This window comes from Propithecus coquereli, unplaced genomic scaffold (genome assembly GCF_000956105.1).
Source record: "Propithecus coquereli isolate 6110/MARCELLA unplaced genomic scaffold, Pcoq_1.0 Scaffold12, whole genome shotgun sequence".
Classification (NCBI taxonomy): Eukaryota; Metazoa; Chordata; class Mammalia; order Primates; family Indriidae; genus Propithecus; species Propithecus coquereli.
In genome coordinates, this window is record NW_012136080.1 from 14,101,233 (window position 1) to 14,122,312 (window position 21,080).

Below are 21,080 nucleotides of genomic sequence, written 5' to 3' on the forward strand. Positions count from 1 at the left end.
AGAAAGTTCAGTTCTACAGGAGGAGGGAATTAGTGGAGTCTTTGCATGTCAATGACTAGGGAGCTGGGAGCAAGCTGAATCATGCTCAGTGCCACCTACCTGAGGACACTGCCAGGTCCTCTGCACCCCAGCTGGCCCACCATCTACATAAAACCCACCACCTAACAGTCCTAACACCTTGGGGTGGCAGATGGCCAGAAGGGAAATGCTCTCTCCTAACCATGGAGGTAATGGGGAAAACAAGCTAGCTATTTCTCTACAAGCCAAAAAAGCAGTGGATACAGCATCCACATTATGAAGGGTATCTTAGCACAGAAGCACCATGTGGAGTGTTATGTTTGGTTTTAAAATAGATATCTGAATATTACGTAGAATAGTGGGAAGCTCTTGTCAGTTCAAGCATGAGGTGACACAGGCTAAAGATGAGAAAGAAAAAGGAGGGATGAATGGGTGGGCATTAAGTAGAAAGACTATACAATGCTTGCTGGTTGGCAGCACACAAGAGAAGAAGGAAGAAGAAGGGCTTAGAATATTGGTGTTCTCATGGACCCCAGGGAGAATAGTGAATGATACTACTACAGGCGGAAATAAAGAAGGAAAAAGAGTGGACAGTAAGCATGGAAGGAAAGATAACTTCTGCTTGGGACAGAAGGAATTAGAAGTAATGTATGGACACCCATTTAGAAATGTCCACTAAGCACAGAAGTAGGACTGGAACTCGGGAAAGAGGTGAGAATGGAGGACAGATCTGAATCCATTTGGCAGACATCTGATGAGCTATTAGGTGCAAGACTGTGAAGTGTCCTCGATACAAGGTTAACAAGACTGTTATTGGCCAGAAGGTCATTTGAACTCAGCTGATAGGTTTTCAGTACACTAGTGAGCTCTCCCAGGGAAATGAGGGAAAAGGAAGGGTCAGAAGACTGAGGTTAGGGTCTTTTGGAGGGAAAAGTTTAAGAGGTTGGAGGGCAGCTCCAAGGGCTGCAAAGCAGTCAGGGGAAAGCAGAGCTGAGAAAAGGCACACATTTGCAATTAGGAGGGTCTGGCTGCTAGTTCACTTGCTAGTTCACTTTTGGTAATTTATGGGAGCAGGGAATAGAATGCAGGACAGTAGGGCTAGAGGTACAAGGAAGACAGGGAGCCAAAGGCATGGCCTTTCCATTCTAGACATCTGGAGATGTACTTACTATTCCAAGATTGTTACAGGCAGAAGTTTAGCACAGCTGTCTCCTATTCGTCCTGGAATGTAAAACTGAGGAATATTTTGTAAAGGAAAGAGGGACCATAAGATGGTACATTAAGGAGACAGCACAGGCAGCGTGTCTTTGCTCCGGGACAAGAGAAATCAGTGCTCATCTCTAGGCAGGAAGGATGAAGTTTTTGCAAAAGACATGTTAATATAAAGGGTCACGCCCTAGAGCAGGGAGAAGAGAGGGGAATGGTGTGGTAGTATACGGGGAACTTTGGAGAAAAGGAGGGCACTTCTTCCTTTGAGACTGAGAGAGAAAGAAAAGATGGAGAAGAAACAGCCATGTTTAGGGATGAAGAGGGGCAAAGAGGGACCTCACTGGTGAAACGGCTAAAATTGGATGGATCTTTAGTGCAGTCCCACTGAAAGGAGCACAGTCAGAACAATAGATGGAAAAAGAACTGCTAAGCAGACACGGGCAGCTGGCACAGGACTGGCAAAGCCAGCACAATCTCAGGACACAGGTTTTGGCCCCAGGAGAGGAGCTGAGGAGGTACTGCCCCCAATCCCACTGGAGCCAGCACCATGTTTCCCCAGCAGCTGTAAAGGGAGAGCAAAGTCTACTATCCCAATATCATTACAGGGAGAAACTCAGCACAGCTCATTCCTATTCCTCCTGGATTGCAAAACTAAGGGATTATTTATACAGCAAGCAGATGCCAACCCAAATAAACTGGCCAGTAAAAATAATCACAATTTTACTATATTAAAGTATGTGAAAATAGAGTATACCTGAACAGAAAATCCATAAAAAGAAGATTCAGATGTGCATACCAAAAGAGCTTCAGCTTCTACACATAAAAGCCTAGCTGTGGTTGTATAAATTCATCTAAGTTCAATGCCAGACAAAACCTGGGGTGGTGAAGATAGGAGGCTTTACTATCACATAGGAAGCTTTTGGCTGCACCAACAAAAACCTAACCAGGAAGGACTTAAACAATAAGAAAAATGAGTTCTCTCACACATCAAGAAGTTTCAATGTTGGGTTCCAAAGTTGGTTAATTCAGCAACTCTACAAAGTCATCAAGAAACTAGATCCCCCTTTTACTAATCTCCATCCTCATCTTACTGACTTGCCCTCTTAAGCCAGTTCCCCTCATGGTCTCCAGGGGGTCACCCTATTTGCAGTGGTGAAGTGGTGACATGCAGAAAACCTCCAAAAATAGGAAAACAGGATCATTTCCTGCTGTGCAACTCTTTTGATGAGCAAGGAAAACTTTTCCCAGAGCCTCACCCCAGAGCAGACTTCTGCTCATTGGCCAGATTGGGTCACATGCCCACCTTTAAATCAATCGCTGGCAAGCAGATGGAGAGTCTATTACCGGCTTAATCAAGCAACCCCTGGGAACTGGATAGTGAAAAAAATCAAGGTCCTATTAACAAGGAAGAATAGGGGAAATGACTGTTGGCTGGGCAGACAGCATTGCCTGTCACAGATTTTGTGTTAGCAAGTCAGAGAATCATGATAGGATGCTTCACAAATGAGGAAGGGGTTCTGTGCCATCGACCAGGACCACAAAGGAATTTCAAGGTATCTGACCTAGTTACTCAGCTCAAATCCATTTGCACATATCCAAAAAACACGCTCTCCGTTTAGATATCTTTAATCAAGTATTTTAGCAGTGTAGCCTGGTAGAGTAGGATCAGACAGACCTAGCTACCTACCCTGGCCCCATGACATGCACATACATAAGTGACCTTGGCCAAGCCATTCCAATGTAGCTTCCTTCTCTCATAATCTTGTGTCTACCGTGGAGATTAATAAACAAAGAATCCCGGTGTATAATAAGTACTATGAAATACAAGGATTGTGATTATCTTCTAAATTATAATCCAAGAATTATAAATGGACTGCCCTGATTTATAGTCTAGGCTAATCATTGCTAAAATTATTCTACTGAATTTAGCTGTTAAATATAGGTTGATAAGAAAATCAATCCACTCTAGCATCATAAGTACAAACCTAAAAGTATTTTTAGCAAAGAACTGCCGAAATACATATGCAGTTAAAACCATAATAACAGATCAAAATAAGTCCTCATCAGCAGACCAGACATTCTGCTTTCTGATAAAAGTGAGAATTTAGGGGAATTTATTGAAATAAATGTCACATTAGCAGAGACATTGCAAACTGCTTACCCAGAATAAATAAAGACAGTAAATAAGTACAGAGTAACTTCCAATTTCTTTCTCAATCCGACTATGTAACACTCTCATTCTGAACTTTATAAAGTCCCACTTTCAATCTCACTTCTCATCTCTGAACTGTACTGTTTTGGTTGCCTCTCTGATACGTTGCCTGTCCCTCATTCTGACATCCAATGCCACTGGGATCTAGTCCATCTTACCTTTCACTTTTTTTCCAGTTCACATGAGTCTTTTATCCCATCTCTATACCTGCCCCAATACCTTCCCATCTCAACAGGCTCTATCCCACCCCTCAGCCTATGTGATCCTTCCCTATTTTCATGACAGAAGAGTGGCAAGGACCCCACTCAAGGCAGCCTTCTGTGAAGATCCAGTCCTCAAAGATCCACACAATTCTCCTCTGCCTCCTACCACACTTAGGTTTCATCTGAGTCCACACAGGGTTATACTGAGGGCAGTCGGGATAGCAACAGTGAGGGGTCTTGAGGGACTCAACAGCTAAGTTCAAAGCCTGGATCCACCACTTACTAAGCCTGTGACTTTGGGCAAATCCTAGCTAAACTTTTTGTGCCTTGGTTTCCTCATCATCAAAATGGGGATAATAATAGATCTTTCCACCTAGGCTTATTGCATATTAAATAAAATAATGCATATAAAAAGTTTATGCATAGTACCTGGAACATGGTATGAGTAAAGAAGAGTTCAGTAACTGTTGGCTGCTATCTGCTACAACTGTCTGCTCTCAAATTGCAGTCTTGTCTCACCGGTCCAGCTGAAATCCCTGTGGACAATGACCAGGAAGGACAGATCCCTTGCCCTGCCCAATGCTTTCATCAAGTCCTGCTGGGCTCTCACCACCTTGGCCGAGGAGGCTTTGCCAGGTTTGAATCATGACTGAACTTTTGCTCGTGTTCTCACCAATAACCCATAGTAGAATCACAGATGCCAGTTCTGCCAGATCTCTAGGCCAGGGCTGTTTCAGACACAACTATTCCCTTGTATGTTTTCAGAGGGAGTTTTAGTAAGGGTAGAGAAACACGTACAACTTCTCAGAGGGCAGGACTGCCATAGGACAGCATGGGGGCACTGGCTCCCAGCAGGGGGCAGAGAAAGAATGCTAAGAGGTGAGACAGAGGGGCGCTCAGAAAGTTAGAGGCAGAGGATCAGAGCCAAGGGGAGCAGCAAAAGTGAAGGCAGGAGGGATTCCTGCACACCCAAAACATGAGGAATGAAGCCTGAAAGGGGAAAAGAGGACATGAAAAACTGCAGCTCCAACACGGGAGGGAGGTGAAGGGAGACCCCAAGGCCCCAGGCAGAGAAGCAACCATTCCAGATTGGAGCAGTGGGAGTCAAGAGGCTCAGGTTGGGGACTGCCGTTGTCATACCATTTCTCCAACCTGATGGAAACACTGGAAGATACCCTCCAACAAAACATGGAAGTAAAGTGAGGAAGGGAAAGATGTGAGAAAGAGAAAATGGGAAAGTCAACCCAGAAAGAAAAGGCCTTTAAGAAAGAGCCTGAAATGGTAAATTACCTGATATGACCGACCTTGTGGAAAACTATGTGAGAGGGTATGGGAAGGTATGGAGAGAACTGGTAACAGCTACAAAGCAAATCGAGTAGTGGAAAATGGGGCAATTATTAGAAAGTAGGAAAGGAAAATTGTCATAATACATGACAACGCTCAACTGTGAATATTTGCATAGGTATAATAATGTAAACACTGTTGATTTAACAAAAAAAAAACTGTAATAAAACTACATTGGGAGGGTGGAGGAGGGGAAGCAGAGAGTAGGGAGGGGTCAGAGAACTAAATGTTCTCCACACATTTCTGTCAAAAGCTAGCTGTGATAATGCCAGGAGGAAGTGAAGTCAGTGAGTGTGGTTTAGAGTTAGGGTGTTTTGCTACCTAGAAAGCTCTTCCTAGTCTGCTATCCAGTTGGAGCTTGTGGCAGCAGGCAGCCCCTAGCATGGCCCCCAATGGTCCCTCCTTGTAGTATTCACACCCATGTGTAGTCCCCTCCCACATGGCACCAGGCTTCTATCTGGGTCCAGGCTTGGTCACTCTCAAACCACTTGCATAACTGGAATTGAACTGCCATGTTGAGAGCAGTCTTTAGAGAAAGGCCCAAAGGTCCATGTGGTGAGAAACTGAGGCCTCTTGCCAATAGCCACACAAGTGAGCTTAGAAACAGATCGTCCAGCTCAATCAAGCCTTCCGATGACTACAGCCCTAGTGACATTGTGATTTGTTCCCTCGTAAGAGGCCCTGTGTCAGAATCTCCCAGCTAAACCACTCCTGAATTCTTAACCCTCAGAAACCATATGAGATAATAAATATTTGTTGTTTTAAACCACTAAATGTTAGGGCAATTTGTTACACAGCAATAGATAACCAATACAGGGCCCGACGGGCCACCAGTGGACTATGATTATCCCCGTTTTGCAGGAAAGAAAGTGGAGACCAAGAGAAGTTAGTACAATAATTTGCCCAAAGTCTCATAGTAATTGGCAGCCTTAGGTCTTGAACTCCATTTTTATAGTTTTCTTCTGCTCACTCAGCAAATATTTACACTGACTTTCTTATTAAATAAAATGCTACATGTTATTGCTCTTCAGAAAATATAAAAATGGTGCTTTAAAGAAACAACAGGTTCATGAAAATGAGCATGCTTAATGTAGCACCTTTTGGAACTGCTAACCGCACTAATATTTCCTGTTATTTAGGCTGGGGGCAGAGGCAGGTACCATACATAAAAAAAGGAACTGTTGTTCCAATCCTTGACTGGGGCTTGTTGCCAAAGTTTGGTCTTATCCTCTGCAGTGAATAATTTGTGATAAAACTGGCAAGAGAATGTATGCTCCAATAACTTGGCCAATTGCATTAGGCAAACAGAGCTTTAAAGAGTATTGTTTATGATAAAAGCTGACCAAGGATTCTTACATTAGAAGAATGGAGGTGGGGAAGCCCTAATGTATGTGAAAAACATGAATACAATAAAATTCAAGGCAGAGGCATACAATGTTGACATTCTTCTGGCCTTTATTCTTAGAAACAAAATGTGTCTTTCTTATTCTTATGACCACTGGGATTTTTTTTAATCCTAAGAAACCTCATTTGCTCATACACAAATCCTCTATTTCTCAGGCTGAGATATTCAAGTTTCCTAAATGTGGACTCAGTTTCTCCGGAAAGGGCCAAAGGGCCAGAGGTTAGCACTCTGCACAAGGAAGTAGAAGAACTTCACTTGGTAGGAAGTGAAAAAAGTAAATCAGGAATGCAGCAGGCTGTGAATATCCACTAGGTATAGATGGACCTATCATCCCTGTTTTATCCCTTGGCTTCCTGAGGGAAAGGAGACTGTAAGAGGAGTTCCAAGCATTTAGCAGGGGTGTCCTTGATCTTTAGGGGATGGTCAAAAAGCTGACCCCAAGGCCAATAAAAAAAAATCTGTCAATTTTAAAAGTTTCTGGCCCATGTTTAGAAGTAAGATTCCTCCATAAGTAGAGTGTCCGATAACAAATATTTCCTTGTGTGTGATTGCTGGGATATTGTTAAATAATTCTGGTGTATCTCATTCCAATGACTTCCCGGTGCATTTAGAATAAACCCCAAACTCTTTATGGGGTCTACAAGGCCATGGATAATCTGGACCCTGCCAACCTCACCCAGCCTCTTCCTTATACTTTCCCCAAGATCATGCCAGCCTTCAGCCACCATGGCTCTTTAAAGCCATCAGGTGCTCTCAGCTGGGCTTCTCCAGGCGGTCGAATTTCCTGCTCCTCCTGCCTGGAATGATCCCCTACTCTGTTCCTCCTTCTTTCATAAGGCTGGCTTTTTCCTGTGTTCAAGGCTCTGACCACCAATGTAAATTAGAACACCCTCCTTCCCTCCTTCCATCTCATCGCCCTGATTCACGTCTTAGCACTTATCATTATTGGAACATATGATTCCTTATGTTTATTGATAAAGTAATATAATCTGACAAATTGTTGAATAGTTTCTATATTCCTAGCACTGTTCTAAGGACATTTCTCATATTAAATCATCTAGTCCTGATAATAATTCATTACACCTGTGTTACAGGTTAGGAAGCCAGGACACAGACAGGTTAAGTACCTTGCTTGAAGTGACATGACTATCTGATGGCAGAGCCAGGAATTACCCCAGGAATTTGCTTCTGTCTGTTCCCATTATTAATCATCCTTATTATAGCCCAATGGGAGGACAGATACTAAACAATCATACATCTTGTTTTCCTGTATCTTGGTATCTAGCACAATGCCTGGCACATAGTAGGTGCTCGATAAATAGCTGTTGAATTAATGAATAAGAAGATTTCACAGCTGTATTCCTGCTCCCACGCCCTCCATTTTCTGGAAGATAAGTGTAATGTAATGCAATCCTCTATTAAACTTGCACCCCTGTGGGTGAGTCACATGCTCTCTATCAATAGACTCAAGTTAAACTAGTCAAGCTAAGGTAGTTTGAAGCACCAAAAAGTCTTACCTGGGCTCTCTTGGGGTGTTGAGAAGGACGTGTTCTTCAACCCAGCCCAGCCGGCTAAACAGTTCTTTGAGGGCAAACGCGTTCTGTCGCAGGCGCTTCAGGCGTCTGTCCTGGGACCGGGTTTTGTTGGGTTTCTCTTTGTCTCTTGGTATAAACGGTGCCCTCCTGTACCTTCTTGGCTGCGAGGGACACGTGAATTTTACACAGGCTGGATTCTGGAGAGAAGACCCAGAGCAATTACCAGCAAATGCATTAATAAGACAAGAGCTCTGGATTCATCTGAGCACTCTCTAGAGACGGGATATATGACGTCTCTGAATTTTAAAATAGAAAATGGAGGAGGGGGATTAGGGGTACCACATATTAAAACTTTTTAGTAATAACAAAAATTAAAAGTTCATGACTTGGCTAAAGTACATTATTTCCCAAGATCAATTTATCACCCCAATGGCTGGCCGGTTGCTGGCGCTCAGGGGTGGTCCTGATTAAAGCTCCTGTCGCTAAACACCTGAGCACGCTGGCGCTCACCCTCCCAGCAGTGAGCTGGAGCCCGAGCTGCGCGCAGGCTCCCAGTAACAGGCACCCACGACTTTGCTCACTGGAATCCCTGAGGGTCCGCAGTGAACGAGCAGGACTGGTGCCCAGCGGGTCCCCAGCATCCCGCCAGTCCGCGCAGCAGGTGACTCTCCTGGCCTCTTCTGAAAGCCCCGTGGGAGATGCAGGGTGCAAGGCCTGCTCCCCTCTTTCTTTCCGCCCCCAACCGCATTCTCCATGTCACTTCTTTGCACCGTCCTCTCAGCACTCAGCCATTTCCCAGTCCCAGAGGCCTCGAAGCGGTGACCTTTACTCACCGGAGAGGAAGGAATGGTGGCCGGAGGGCAGGGGAGAGCATTGAGGCTAGGCAGGTGGGTACAGGCCTCCCAGTCCCAGATTCTAGCAGCTGTGAGTTGGGGAAAAGCCTGTCCGGAAAGTTTACCTGGGCCTGGGCAGAAGGAAACTTTCTTCTTTTTTATTCTTCTTCCCTGCTCTTGGAGTTGTGCGGACATTTAACACCCAAAGATAACACGCAGCCATCGTCCCAGAGGAGCCGGCGGACTGCACGGATTGCAAAAGGGCTCCGCGCGAGGCTGGGGAAAGGGGCTTGAAATGGACGTGTGCGAGCGAGAGCGTAGAAGGGATCTGATCCCAGCCCAGGAAACAAAAAGGCTCCCCAGAGGTGGTGATAGCCTTGAACTGGTACCTGAGAAACATAAAAAAGTTGGAGGAAAGAAGAGGGGAAACACTAAATACTCCCTGCAAAGGCCCAGAGCCAGAAAAGAGGAAGGTGCAGCGTGGACTCTGTGCGCGGTGGAGGGATGCGCAAGGCAGGCCGGAAGAGAAGCGGATAGGGTCGTGATTTCCGAGGCTTCTTCCTTCACTTCTGTGGAACAGCGACGGTTCGCTGACAGAATCCCTGGGGTAAGATCAGGGGTTTGGACACCTGGCTAAGGCCTGCACGTGGCAAGCCTTGAGTAACTGAGCTGCGTGCTGAGTGTGTGCACAGTTTCTGCAGGCAAATGTAGAAGCGGAAAGACCTCATCCAAGGAATGTCTCCATCCCTGGAGAGTGGACTGGTAGCCTGAGGCCCAAACTTTAGCCTGAGGACAAAGCAGGAGGAGCGTTAAGGCAACCTCAGTCCTAATGTCTGTTCCAGAGGTCATCCAAGTTGCTGATTCTCCCCAGGGTCCACCTCTCCGGGACATGCTACCCAGTGGTCTATGCCTGTCAGGGAGACAGTGCAGAGGGACAACGCAGCGTACTAGAGGCACCGGCTGGAGACAGCACTAGGCCAGACCTCAAGATCACAGTTACTCTTGCGCCCCGCCCAGCTCTAAGGAGTGCTGAATAAACCGGTGGCCACCCAGTACTGCGTAAGGGGAATGCGCGGCTGCGCGGTTCGTCTAGGAGACAAGCGACTGCGAGGCCTGGCAGATGCGGCTCTCAACCCTGCGCTCCTTCCCAGCGCCGAGTTCATATTTTAAGGGCAAGACGCAGCGTGGATGCTGGCGTCCTCCTGGGTCCGAGCAGCCTGACCAGGCAGCCTAGGGCTCCGGAAACCCTGGAGGTCAGATGGCTCCGTGACCACAAACTGCCACACCCTTCTCTTCGTCGTGCGCCCTTCGTATTAATCCGCTCTGGATTGCAGATAGCTTTTGGATTGCGCGCTAGGAATGAACGCGAGAGGCTTGGAGAGGAGCGCAGGCTGTAGCAGGAGGAAATATGAGGAATTGAAGAAAGGCGCTCACTTGCCCCCAACTGCCTTAGGGCAACTGGAATGGGTTGGCCTGGAGGCTGAAAGGAGAGAAAGGGTATAGGACCCTGTGCCAGATCCCCTCCTCCTGCAGTTTCCAAGAAGTTGGTTTGTATTAACCCACACCTCTGGATTGTGGATTTGGTGACCCCTGAAAGTTCCGGAATGAGAGATTGGCGGGTCCCCACAGGACGTTGGACCTCTCTGAAGATATCAGCATTTCTCTCATTCCTTCCCAAAACCGTCGGGATCGCCGGGTAAAATTAGAATTGCGTGGCCCCTGCACCCCCATCCCTGGCAGGCTCTCAGTGTAGTGCACCGCTGGTCAGACCTGAGTAGGGATTGTCTGCGACACTTGGAAACCCTCCTCCTACTGGACTGAAAAGTGCTCCTACTTCCTGAGACCCCAAGCTAAGTGAAACTTCCCGCAGACATAACATAGTAACGGGACCAGACCAAGGCTCCTGTGGGGAGGCCGGGCTGAGGCTGAGAAGGAATGTAAAGGCTGTGCACCTGCTCGCCAACCTGCACAGAGGTGGCGCCCTGACTAAACAAATCAAGAGCAGAATCGGTCATCCAGTGACGTTTATCTGCATGGCAGGGTTCGATGGCTCCAATAGTTTTGTCAAGTGATCCGCGTTTGGCTGCAGCACCATCAAGTCCTCAGACGTGATGCCGCGTGGGGTGGGAAAAAAAAATTATAGGTTTTCAAATCCTGTACACGAGACATCACCACTTTCCTCCCAGAGTCACTTTTGGCAAATCACCTTGCCTTTCTCAACCTCAGTTTCCTAATCTGTAAAATGGGAATAATGGCCACCTCTCTGAAGAGAGCGCTAAGGGTGAGAAATTCCATGCGTCTTTCTAATTGTAGGAAGGAGAAGCAAAAGCTTCTCCTCAAACTTGGTACAATACATGCTAGAGAAAGACCTTTCCTTCCTGCCTCCTGGCTGTCTGCCACTTTCCCCTATTCCCGTCCCCTCCAAGCCCACCGAGCGGTGTATATTTCTGGTCAGTCCTCCCGAGAGAGACTGGTGCAAAAGCCAATAAGCCTGGAACACACGCAGGTCCCGCGGGGCCAGGGACAATGGTTTCCATTTAATAAATATTTCCCCAAAGGGCATTTCACACCGGGCAGGCAATTATTCAAAGGAAACAGCAGTGCTGGTTGACTCTGCGGGTTATTTCCTCCTCTTTACCCGAAGAATGCTCAATCTCATGCAAGAAACCGAGTCTGGCAGCCTCGCTGGGTGGAAAGAAGCGCCTAGGGACCAACCGACCCTGGTTGCTGCTGCAGCCTGAGTCTTCGCTCTAGGGCCGCTGCAGAAGGGGCACTGGCAAGGCCGCCACGCCTGGCCTCCAGGCTGCCCTTACAGTTTGGACAGTTGTGGAGTAAAAGTTGGAGGTTTAAAAATATTAAATAATAACAACATAAATAGGAACCGTGATGGAAATCCCACCACCACCCCACCCCAACCCCCGCCCCAAAAGTGAAAAGGCGGTCCTGGTGCTCTTAAGGGCTCACCAACCAGGGTTTGAAATCTCTGCGTTGCTGGACTTGAGGCCTTCGGGCATCAGCATCGGATCAGAGCGCACTGCTCAGCCACCGGGGAGCCCAGAGCGACCCTCGGGCGCCGCATCCTCGGGGAGGAGTGGAGGCTGCAGGGGCGTCCCGGGATCACCCCACCAAAGGACCACCTAGGGTCTGGTCTGGCGCAAAAAGTTTATTTGGCTTTTTACCCTGAGTCTGATATATTCTTTTTCTCTTCCAAGGATCTTTGACAAGGGGGAAGAGTGCTGTCCTTGTATTTCGTGGCAAGGCTGTCCTATTTATCAGCAGGAGCTCTCGTCTGGTTCCCTTTGCTGCCCCTTCCCTGGGCCTTTGTATTCGAAGCCCTAATTCTCTTTTCACCACCTGGAAAGGAAACAGGAGGCGCGAAGAGCTTTATTTGTTGATAGTGCCAGAGACAATGTGGGATCCAAGTCCCCAGTCCTGAGCTAGCAGCTCTGCGTTCTCTCCCTCTCTCGGCCTTCTCTGTCCCTCACACCTCTCCCCGCCCCCGCCAGTCGCTCTCGGTTTCCTCCACCCGCGCGTTGGCAGGTGCGCCCCCTCGCCTTCTCCGCAGCTGATTGGCGCCCAGGTTGGGGAGTCGCCGCCCCGCGCTTATGTCAGAGTGCGTGCTGTCCCGGCCCACCTCGCCTTTGAACTTCGCCGCTTTTGGCTCTGGTTCACCAGCCTCCCCGCATTCTCAGCCAGGTGCAGCGCTGGGCAAGGCAGCCCCGGGAAAGCCACTGGAGGGGGGAGCCACTGCCGGAGACGCAAGAGGAGAGAAGGGAAAGAGTGAAGGCGAAGGTGGAGAGGGGGAAAAGGAGGAGCTTCTCTCCCTCGCCAGAAAAATTACCTGGCTACTTAATCCCCGAGACGCCGATACTTGGGCCCCTGCCTCTGTTGCCCAAAGCCCCCCGCCGATCTCCTCCCCCGCCCTTCCTGCCCTTTCTAGCCCCCCAGGGGCTGCCTGGGTGCTGGGACTGGCATGATCAGCTGAACTTTGAGGGGTCAGCTCTTCTCTCTGGCTTCCCCTCAGCGGCTCCGAGGCGAGGGGAGCGCAGAGCCCCAGCTCAGGACAGACAGACGGCCAACCGCTCCCAGGCTCGCCTGCAGAACCCCTGCACTCCCCATCCCCGCCCACCTAGCCGCCGGGACCATGTCCAAACCTTCAGACCACATCAAGCGGCCCATGAACGCCTTCATGGTATGGTCCCGGGGCCAGCGGCGCAAGATGGCCCAGGAAAATCCCAAGATGCACAACTCGGAGATCAGCAAACGCCTAGGCGCAGAATGGAAGCTTTTGTCCGAGGCGGAGAAGCGGCCATACATCGACGAAGCCAAGCGGCTACGCGCCCAGCACATGAAGGAGCACCCTGACTACAAGTACCGGCCGCGGCGCAAGCCCAAGAACCTGCTCAAGAAGGACAGGTATGTCTTCCCCCTGCCCTACCTGGGCGACACGGACCCGCTCAAGGCGGCTGGCCTGCCCGTGGGGGCCTCCGACGGCCTCCTGAGCGCGCCCGAGAAAGCCCGGGCCTTCTTGCCGCCGGCCTCGGCGCCCTACTCCCTGCTGGACCCCGCGCAGTTTAGCTCAAGCGCCATCCAGAAGATGGGTGAAGTGCCCCACACCTTGGCCACCGGCGCGCTGCCCTACGCGTCCACCCTGGGCTACCAGAACGGCGCCTTCGGCAGCCTCAGCTGCCCCAGCCAGCACACGCACACGCACCCGTCCCCCACCAACCCGGGCTACGTGGTGCCCTGTAACTGTACTGCCTGGTCTGCCTCCACCCTGCAGCCCCCCGTCGCCTACATCCTCTTCCCAGGCATGACCAAGACTGGCATAGACCCTTATTCGTCAGCCCACGCCACCGCCATGTAACCCCCAGCCTGGCCTGGACTTGAAGGGTGGCCTGGAAGTGGGGTATGCACCCTGTCCTCTGCGCCTAGCCCTGGCATGCAGACGCCTCTGGGTCAGCCCTGCTGCTGTCCCTTACACCATCCCAGACTTTTCCTCTCTCTTCCCGGGGGGAAGGGAGAGGCGTTCTCCCGGACCCAAGGCGCAGACAGGTGCCAGAAACTTGCAAAGGTTTTGACAGCTACACAGCTGCCCCTATCCGACTCTCCCAAAACAAATCTCCAACTGTACCCCCTTTGGACAAAAAAGTAGGCAGTTTTGCTTTATTTATGTCCCCTTCACTCTCCTTGGATAGGCTTTGGACTCCGAACTCCCAGATCCTGATATTATATCTAGAATATGCATATATATTTTCTTTTGACCCCTGAAAAAAAAGAGCCGTGTCTCTGTGTTTTGCCATCAGACACAACTAGGCGCCATTTGCTCTTCATGTGTGTATGGGGAAAGATTTCAAAGTTTTAAACTACAGAAAGGGAAACATTTCTATTTAAAACCATGCTATGAGAGTGTTTGCTTCTTTAAAAGGAAAACAAAAAGGACCCACATGGTTATTTACTTTGTGTAAAGCAGTGCTCCTAGAGACCTAAGTTTACTTTTAGACAGAATGTCGGATTACGAAGTCAGGAAGTAGAAAGTAAACAAAAAATTCAAAGAATAAAAACATCCTAAATGGTCATAAATGTTTTGACGATGTCTTGGAAATGTACTTAGAAGGATTTTACCTCCTTACTCTGTTCATTTGTTGAACAAAGACATTTTGAATAAAGACAATCTGTCATTGCAAAAAAAGTAACCTTTGATGTGCATAGAATCTGAAGTCAGGAGGCCAGGTCCTCGGGGCTGGGAAGTTGGGTTGCTGGGAGGATGAGTGCATAGAGCAGCTCTAGTAGTGAGGGCTAGCGGCTGCCCTGCGTTGGCCCAGCTTGGTGGTCTGCGAGTGGGGTGCAGAGGGGCTGGAGTCTGGGATCTGTCAGGATCCCACCCCAAAGACCTGCTTTTTGCTTTTAGAGGCTAGACAAAGGTATCTGTCCCCGGACATCACTCTTTTTGCACCTTCTTCACAAAGGGGTCAGACCACTTCAAGGAGCAAATGAACTAAGACAAAGGCCGCCCCAGACCTCTGAGATCTGGGTGCTGTTTACTTTTTTAAAATCAAACTCCCAAGGAATGGGGAGAAGCGTGGAATCTCCTGAGAACCAGTTGCGCACGGAGCACTGCGTCTTGCGGTGGGTGTTTAAGTTCAAAGCATGGGGGAACACGGGTGGAATCTTTTTTTTTGGCTTTTCAGGTGTTTCGAAACGCTGCTGCCGGCTCCTCTGGGGATCTGGGGCTCAATACTGGTTCCTAAGTTAAAAAATAAAACTGTAAGAAATGCAGAAAAATGTGTCCTAGGTCCCCCGCTGCAGACTGTGGAAGACTTTTTACTAAGACGCTGCGAGAGCAAAGGGAAAAGGAAGGCGGCATTGTCATGGCTTAGGCAAGGAGTTGAAAAAAAATCATAAAAATTAAATGACTCACAGCCCATGGTGTTTAACAAACAAGGAAAAGAGCCCTTTTCTTTCCCCTCTGGGTGAGTGTTTGCTTAAAGAGTACTGTTTTTCGTGAGGAGAAAGGACCCTCTGATGCCAACACAACTCTTTGGAATTGTTCTCAAAATCGAAGGGTGCTCCCCACCCCACCCCCGTCTCCGAGTCTCACCCCCAAAGCGGCCCTCACGCGTGTTTTTCCGTAAGTCGCGTGCTTTTCCCACTGGCTTTCATATTGTGGGGAGTGGGGGGTGGGGCAGCCTAGGGGCTTGTCGGCTTTCGGCCGCCGTTGGATTTGTGCGCTTGCCTGTGCCGTTTCCAAAGGAGTCGGTGGCTCGAGGTGCACGGGAAACATTGTCAACAGACACCAAAGCCGAAACCCACGGATTAGCATATTGTCCTCAAAACAATTAGAAGTGTTTGAGGTGCTATTTGGAGCCTATTCATCCGAGCCCCTTTGTCAAAGGGGGGTTTTCATTACTAAAAAAAAAAAAAGTTAGCAGTTGTCCATCTGGCTGAGCTGAATAGCAAAGTGATTCGTGTTGTATATGCTTTTCTCATTAAGAGCTCTTTTGAGACCGATGTTAGAATTAAATGGTATAACACAATTAACATACACGGGCGCTGAATAGGAGGGGACGCCTATAAATAATAGATAGATAAATAAATGAGCGATCAGGCGAAGGTAAACAAAGGCGGGCTGGGGGAGACCGGGCGGGCTGCGCCACGCTTACTTAGCATTACAAAACCCTCTTACAAATCGAGACAATTAGGAAGTGACTTGCCTCTGGTGGCCGTCCGGTCTGGGGGCCCTGGGCCCAAAGTGAAGGCCCCTCCTCCCGCCCCCTTGGAAGCCCAAGAGGCCTGGGACTGAGGCACTGCGGTTTCGCAGTCTGATATAACCCCAACTGACAGTCCTGTCAGCCACTCTGATCTACCTCATAGCTCAGCGTCCCTTAACATCTCCTAAGACGAAGCTTACAGGGGTCTGGGTGTCTCCCCGCACAGTCCAGCGCAGGAGCGCTCCGGGGGTGCACACAGCACCCCAGACCGTGAGGGAAGTCCGCGGCGCATGCCCCCACTAGGGCTCCCAGCCAACTCCGGAGCCGGGTTAGGCTGGAAAAAGGAACGAGGCGCGTCCGAGTGGCGAAGGCCTCGGGCGACGGCAGAAGCCAGAAAACTGCAACCAGGGTTCCAGGTTGCGCCCGGTCTTGGGGACCCCGAGGGGAGCTCCAGGAAACTAGGGTGCGTGGTAACGGAGAAGCGCCCGGGAGCCTGCGGCCAGGTGACTGAGACCTCCTTCCAGCCCGCAGAGGGCTGGGGGCCCATTTCGGGTCCTGGGACCTAAAGCCGAAGACATGGCTCCGGCTGCTTCTGCATCTGGTTTCCTTACTTCGCAGACAGGCTTTCCTGGCCGTCTGCCCTCCGTAGACCTGGTCCCAGCCTCGGCCCCCGCAGGCCCCTGCCTCGGCTTTGCCTCCCCTGCCCCGCGGGCCGCAGAGCGTCCGCCGAGGTGCGCGGCCGGGACTCGCCCTGACAAACAGCCGAAATCCTGCTCGTCACGCCGCTGACAGGGGCCGATTACTGACTTTGAAGTCAGGCGCAGACAAAAAGGAATCCCCTGGGGGGTGTGGGGGGAAGCAGTCCCTGTCAAACCTGTTTGCTCACAACTGTCTCTTTCTTTCAAGAAAATCATTAAAGCAAACCTGTAGGGAGAGGAGCGCCCCGCCCGCCCAGAGTCGAGAAGAGCCGCTTCTCCCGAGCGCGCGACGCGCAGCACAGAGCAGCCAAGAGCTGCTCCCGACAGGGTCTTGGAGTCTGGAGAACCGACCTCCGTGGCGCGCCGGGCGCCCGGGACCCCGCAGGAGGAGATTCCGCCGACCCCTCTACTAGGCGCGCGTCCCGCAGCCGGGAAGCCCCAGACTCTCCCGCTCGCAGCCTAGACCTCCCTCAAGACAGGGTTGCCAGGGCAGTCCCAGGCCTCCTGCCTGCGGGGGCCATTGCTTCCAGGGGACAAACAAATTTCACCCAAATTTACATGTTGCTGTCGCCCCAGCCGCTTCTTTGCTGGACATTTCCCAGGACAGCGGACTCCTAAACAGCAGCTGCTCGCGATGGCAGTCGGCGGCGCTGGCGTGGCAGGAGCAGAGTTGTTGGGGTTTTTAGCTAGGTTTTCTTTCTTAAACCTTGGCGGCTACCTGGTTCAGGGGTACATTGGCCACGTCTTCTGAGACATGCGGTATCATTGGCCCCCTTCCCTCCTGGCCCTCCTTGGAGAGCTTCCGCAGTATTTAATGCACTTCTCTGGCTTTGGGTCTGACCCAAAAACCTTTGATTCCCTTCCAGTTTCCGAGTTTTTCTATTTAAATATCAATTTCCTTAGAATCGCTAACTTTAAAGGTGGAGAAGGTCAGCTACCTTGAGTAAATCACACTAAGGTGTGAGTGACTGACATCTGAAACCCCCTGAACACTTGCATTTTACAACTGGAGCTAGATAACCTCCAAGAATCTCCAGGGTCCAAAGCAGAGTGATATTTCAGTCAGGGTAGGGCCAAGGGACTTTCATTACATCGCACCTCCTAGGGAGGCATCTCACAGCAAGGCAGCTTGACTGGAGAGACCTAAGACTGCCAGGGCCCTCAAAACTTGGCTAGCAGTGGTGCCAGGACTGCCCTTGAGGACTCTGCTTTCCATCAGCTCCTCCCCAGCTCAGGCCTTGTCACCATTGTTCAAATGGACAATGAATTTCAACTAATTTGAATTTGAATATCAAGTAATTCACAAGATTCGTGTTAAGAACTCTCATCTCTTCATTTACTGAGTGGATTGTGCATGTGTGAGTGTGAGAGATGAAGAGAGACAGGCAGAATGGTTAGATTTGGGCGCAGGAGATGCCCGGGCCAACGCTTCCCGCCTCCGCCGAGGGGCGTGCTCTCCTGGCCTCTGGCCCTGCCCTGGCCTACGATGCCCTCGCGGACCCAGCGGTGGGAGCGATACTTGGGCTGGTTTCTTTTCTGGTGCAGCGGGGATGGGCATTGGCCTGGAACCAGAAGCGTTGGCTCTGGGCCGTCGCAGAGTAATTAAGAAAATAATGCAGTTGGAGGCGGGTGGGGGCGCTAGAAATCCCGGGGCGCCCACACAGAACGGGACACGCGCGGTCGCCCCCGCCTGACCCCGGCTCTGTGCTAGCCCAGATCCCGCAGCGTGAGAGTTACCCGCTCCCACACTTTCCGGAAGGGGCCTGCAGGCAGGAAAGAAGGGGCCTCGCTACCCACTTCCTAGCCCAGCCCCTGGCCCTGCGTCCAGCACAGCCTCTGGGGCCTGAGTGAGGAAGTTGTGCTTTCGGAGAGCAGGAAGGTCCGCACGCCCGGGACGTCCCTGGTCTGCCTTCCCGATTCTCCGTCCTCTTCCCTAGAAACCCTGCGCGGGGCAATCCATCCTGACCCCCAAAGGCCCACAGCGCTTGGTCCGAGTAGGGGAAGGGAGCGGGCGCTCAGCCTGAGCAGAGGCCGAAAGGAGTCCTCAACTTTCCTCTTTGCTACAAAGTAGAAGAGTTGAGCTACTCGGGAGCCAGTGGCCATTTCCAAACTTTCCCACTCAGCTCCATAAGAGAAGCAATTCATACGCGATCAGCGCATTCGGGGAAAGGATGGGAACAAACTTCAGAAAAACTCTGCCAGCCGACCCGGTGAGGCTGGGTGCGGTGAGGAGACCGAAGACCCGACGGCCGCACGCACTGCTGGCGACCCGCCGCACTGGGGTGCGGGGGTTCCTTCTGCCTTCAGACCTCTGCACCGCCTGCTGCTCCCTGCTGGAGAGCTCAGGCTCTCCCGGGGGCTTCAAGGCCGGGCTGCACCTCTGAGCCCCGAGGCCCTCCTGGCGCGAGTGCGGCGGCCAGACCTGGGAGAGACGCGCGAGAGGCGCGGCTGCCTGGGAGAGCGGTGCACGCGCCTAGCGGGCGGAGGGCCGGGAGCCGAGATTCCCTAGCGCCTCTGAGCAGCTCCCGACTTCCCGCAGCCGGACCTGGTCCCTGCGGGATCTCCGGACGCCCCGCCCGAGGACCTAGGGAGGAGGCAGAGATGAGGGAGGGAGCGGGCGGCCTGGGCGAACGCCAGCGGTCCCTGTACGCCCGGCACCCCCCGTGGCGCGGCGAGTCAATGGGATTTGCACACTCGAGGTGTAACAGCATTACTGCATTAATTACCATTTCCATTTCACGTCCAGATTGTTTACTTATCTGCGGGAAACATATGTCGGGAGAAGTTCACATTCCGGATTCTGCTCCGCTGCCCAAGGTGCAATTCCGGGGAGGCGGCGAGGGGGAGGGGAGGGCTTCAGATTTTTTATTACACCCTCTAGCCTTATCTGCCGCTGTAAATTATGAGGATCCTCCATTGAGCGGCATATGGAGATTATATACTTTTTTGAATATCGTTTCCCAAAGCCTGCAGATTTTCACTTTGAAATGAAACAATCCTCCGCCGGTTCCCCCGGGGCCAGGCGTCTCCCGCGCTCCCCCGCGCGGCTCAGGGGACCCTTCCAGCGGGGCCAGGCGCGCACCCACATCCCCAATGTCTCGGCGAGCGCCCAGCGGCGACCTTTTTCCCAGGGTCTAAAATAAGCGCCCGGGGAAAGCCCATCCTAGGCGGCGTTTGAGAACCAAGGTAGCTCCCTTACTCTGTTTTCCTGCACCTTGCCCCCGCACTTCTGTGTCGTTTGCAGCTCTTTTTCATTTTGGATACCCGCATAGACGCGAGCCCATTTCTGCCCTCTTCCTACGCCAGGCAGCTCCAAACCTGCCGCAAGGATTGCGGTGTTCACCTGCCCACAGTAGCCTGCTTCCCCTTCAAGCACCGCAAAGCTTCGCGGGTGCGTTGGTCATGGGACAGCCGACTTTGGCTTCTTTGTTTGAGGGGCGGTGGAAGTGGCGGGGAACGTGGCCCCCGCTTGTGACTGCTTATTGTGAACCCTGAACGGAGATCCTGCTTGGAAGGCAACTGCCTCCCCGCTCCCGGGTAAGCAGGACCGACCGGAGCAGCGCGCTGCCCGAATCCCATCTTTCTTATCTCTCCGAGACTCCTTTCAGGCTGAGATCAGAGAGGGAGGGAAAAAGAAGAGAGAATCGTTGTTCTTTTTTAAATTTAATATACCAAGCCACCCGTTCAGGTCATTTATATGCTTAATTTAGTGATAAAAGTCAATAAGAAGAATCACAGGATTCCTCCCTCTTCCTATTTCTTTTGACCACATTTTTCTACAGTAATTGGGAAAACAATACAACACATATGCCCTTTCTTTCCCTGGTCAGTGCTTTGTCTGCAATTATAATAGATGTACTTTAGGAATGTAACTTTTTTTTCTTGTGTAAAGGATATAAGGAAAACGCGCCTTTTAAGCAATTATTTTTTATCTTGTCTAAGTTTGCAGAATTACACACACTCCGTGTATAGACACCTACCCTCAAAAGCCAAACTCAGAAATTTCCTTGAAATGCTCGTTTTTGTGATTCGGAAATATCCCGTGGGAAACCTATTGTGATGTTATACCAGTAACAATTAAATGGACCAAAACAATGAAATTAAGGCAGAGGAGGAGATGGAAAATGGGGGAATAAACAGATTCTTTTTCATTAAGTATTGTTTTGAGATTTCTAATTTTTCCAAGACCTCTAAGAAAATTGTGAGGTGTCACTTCTCCCTTCTGGGTCTATCTGTAATTGAATCTAGGTCACTATTCTAAAGCAAGAAAAGTCTGCTTTCCACTTTCCTACATCAGGCTGAAATTTGGGGGAGGGACAAGGGTCTTGCAATTTCATTTAAAATGTAATGGTGGATGAACTGATAAGCAAATAGGGAAAAAAAGAGTCTGCTTAAAAGAAAAAAAAAGCATG

General features: G+C 50.5%; 1 protein-coding gene across 1 annotated transcript; it reads left to right on the top strand.

Annotated features, from left to right (window-relative positions):
• Positions 1–12,418: 12,418 nt before the first annotated feature.
• SOX14 (SRY (sex determining region Y)-box 14) lies at positions 12,419–14,443 on the top strand. The gene has a single exon (XM_012663958.1). It carries the CDS (start codon positions 12,904–12,906, stop codon positions 13,624–13,626), a length of 723 nt encoding a protein of 240 aa, XP_012519412.1. The 5' UTR covers positions 12,419–12,903; the 3' UTR covers positions 13,627–14,443.
• Positions 14,444–21,080: the final 6,637 nt, after the last annotated feature.

What these genes read in the sequence shown, in the direction of transcription:
- SOX14 (XM_012663958.1), top strand. Translation starts at nt 12,904, where the DNA reads ATGTCCAAACCTTCAGACCACATCAAGCGGCCCATGAACGCCTTCATG.